This window comes from Poecilia formosa, unplaced genomic scaffold (genome assembly GCF_000485575.1).
Source record: "Poecilia formosa unplaced genomic scaffold, Poecilia_formosa-5.1.2 Scaffold897, whole genome shotgun sequence".
NCBI classification, from domain to species: Eukaryota; Metazoa; Chordata; class Actinopteri; order Cyprinodontiformes; family Poeciliidae; genus Poecilia; species Poecilia formosa.
The window spans coordinates 45,940-49,147 of NW_006800836.1; the positions used below are offsets into that span (position 1 = coordinate 45,940).

At 38.2% G+C, this 3,208-nt stretch overlaps 1 protein-coding gene across 1 annotated transcript in view; it reads right to left on the reverse strand.

Moving 5' to 3' along the window:
* Nucleotides 1-3,208, reverse strand: part of LOC103132002 (chromodomain-helicase-DNA-binding protein 1-like) — a 40,516-nt gene that overhangs the window by 28,175 nt on the left and 9,133 nt on the right. The window contains exon 8 of the mRNA XM_016667091.1: nucleotides 576-714. Coding sequence (XP_016522577.1) covers nucleotides 576-714 — 139 coding nt within the window. The remainder of the gene's footprint in view (nucleotides 1-575; nucleotides 715-3,208) is intronic.

The following is a 3,208-nucleotide window of genomic DNA, read 5'->3' on the forward strand; positions in this document are numbered from 1 at the left end:
AATATGGGAAATGTCGCACTGGACTCCAGGCGACATTTCCCATATTCTCAAACCCAAAGCTTGACAGGTTTGGGGCAAGGTGAGAGTTTATCTATTAAACTGACTGAAGATGAAAACAAACTAAAAGCTGGAGTAGAGACATTTTTTATAAGCGTATTTGTTTAATAATAAAGAGGCATCTTTATTATTAAATTGAATGTAATTTCAGATTTTTGTATAACTTCTCCTGTGTTTAACTTAGAAAGTTAACTATTATTATTGTTTCCTAAACTACAAAAAAGTAACTGTTAGGGATGCTAAAAAATGAACAATTGGACTGATATTGATATCCGATAGTAACACTGGTGTTATGCCGAATTTATCAATATTTTATTTTATAAATTTTTTATCCGATTATACTTGATTAATTGTAAGAATAATCGATAGATTGCTTGATTAGATTACTAAAATACAACAGCCCTAGTTTAAACAGTTAAGTAGTAACTGTTAAGGTTTTGATACTTCAGTGTGTATTACAAGGGTAATAAAAGAACTGGCTAAAAGCGAAAGTCACAACATAAATTTAGAAACCTTACCTCTTTCTCTCCTCAGGATCAGCAGGGATTGCCTTGTGGAGTGGAGCCAGTTCTTCTTCGTGGGAGATAACAAGCTTGGCATTAACCTGGACTCCAGAGATCCTAAATGTTGGCCCTTTCACTTTTCCTCGTCTGCCTCCTAATAATTATTGAACAATAAAAACAAAATCATTCATTTCATACCAGGAAAATAAAGTAATGCTGCCAAGTAATAGGTTGAAGTAGGTACAATATCAATACGTATATAATATATATTCACTAATTTCATGTACAGGGAAACTTCAGACAGCTGAAAACAGACATTTTCATAAAGTAAATGAAAGGATGCATACACATTTTTTCCTCACTATCTGAAGTTAATCAGAACTTCTCTTGTCTTAGGCGAGTTAAAAAAAATATACTTATATATACACATATACAATACACGCACACACACACACACACACACACACACACACACATATGTGTATATATATCGTGTTCCAAATTATTATGCAAGTGATATTTTCTCGGATTTTCCTAAATGGTCAATGCAAATGATGGTCAGTATAATTTTCAAGCCATGAACTATTACAGTATAAATCAAATTTTACTGAACAAACCTCCCAATGAGAACAGTATTTTTTTCAAAAATAAACTCAAAATGCACTGTTCCAAATTATTATGCACAGCAGATTTTCTAAATATTTTATAGAACTGCAAACGGTCATTCTTTGAATGTTCAGCATTAACTGGTCACGTACTAAAATCAAAAGCTATTTTAATGAAAAACATCTTAACAGACCGAGTTACATGTTAACATAGGACCCCCTCTTTGATATCACCTGCACCATTCTTGTGAGTTTATGGATAGTTTCTGCTTGAATGTCTTTGCAGGATGTCAAATAGTTTCCGAGAACTGCCGTTTTGATATGAACTGCATCCCACCCTCAGATCTTCTGCTTGAGGAAACTCCAAAGGTTCTCAATAGGGTTGAGGTCAGAGGAGGATGGTGACCACACCACGAGTTTCTCCCCTTTTATGTCCATAGCAGCTAATGACAAAGAGGTATTCCTTGCAGCATGAGATGGTGCAATTGTCATGCATGAAGATGATTTTGCTACTGAAGGTATGGCTCTTCTTTTTGAACCATGAAAAAAAGTGATCAGTCAAAGTCCATATACTTTGCGAAGGTCATTTTCATACAGTCAGGGATTCTGAAGGGGCCGACCAGCTCTCTCCCCATGATTTCGGCCCAAAACATGACTCCACCACCTCCTTGCTGACGTCACAGCCGTGTTTGGATGTGGTGGTCATCCACCGGCATTTTAGCAGCTGCTCTCTTAATCCGATGAATTTGTACAACAGAAACCTTATGCCTTTATCTGCATAAACCCATCTTTGTTCTGAATCAGCCACAAATCTCTTCACAGTACAATCAGGGAGGGGATCAGACTCTGTTCAGATGGTCTCCAGCATGTGTGGCTGCAATCAGGTGAGGAGTACAAAGATAAGTGTGTGATGCCTACAAACAAGCATGGTGGTGGGAATGCCATGGTCTGGGGCTGCAAGAGTGCAGCAGATGTTTGGGAGTTACATTTCATGACCTCCAATATGTACCGTGAACTACTGAAACCAAACTAATTAATCTTAATCAGACCACAAGACCTGGTTCCAGAAATTCATGTCCTTTGTTGACATATCTTGAGCAAACCGTTTGCGGGATTTCTTGTGTGCACACTTCAGAAGAGGCTTCCTTCTGGAGTGACAGCCATGCAGACCAAGTTGATATAGTGTGGCGTATGGTCTAAGCACTGACACGCTGACCTCCCACCTCTTCAATCTCTGCAGCAATGCTGACAGAACCCCTGCACCCATCTTTCAAAGACAGCATTTGGATGTGACGCTGAGCACGTGCACTGAGCTACTTTGGATGACCAACGCTATATCTGTTCTGAGTGGACCCAGCTAAAAATACTGGATGATCTTGACCACTGTGCTGCAGCACAGATTCAGGGTTTTAGCAGTCTTCCTGCAGCCTTGGGCATCTTCATGTGGCGCAACAATTTGTCTCCTCAGAGATTTCTTTGCCATGAGGTGCCATGTTGGACCTTTCAGTAACCAGTATGAGAGAGTGTGAGAGCCCTAAAAAAGTTAACACACCTGCTCCCTATACAAACCTTAGACCTAGTAACACTAACTAGTCACGTGACATTTTGGAGGGAAAATGACAAGCAGTGCTCAATTTGGACATTTAGAGGTGTAGTCTCTTAGGGGTGTACTTACTTTTGTTGCCGATGGTTTAGACATTAATTCTGTATATGGAATTATTTCAAGGGAAGAATACATTTACACTGTTATATAAACTGCACAGACTACTTTTCATTGTGTTAAAGTGTCATTTTGTCAGAATTGTCCCATGAAAAGATATACTTAAATATCTGCAGAAATGTGAGAGGTGTACTCAGATTGGTGATACACAGAAGATTTCCTTTAATTGAGCTCACCTGGCAAACTAATCAACCCAGGTCTCTGAAATTAATTATAGATATTCAAAGAACCCTGAGACACAATGAATTTAATAGCACAACAAAAAATGTTATTTTTATGACATTTAAATCCAATTTGGATAATGATTTGGAATATGGAGTGTG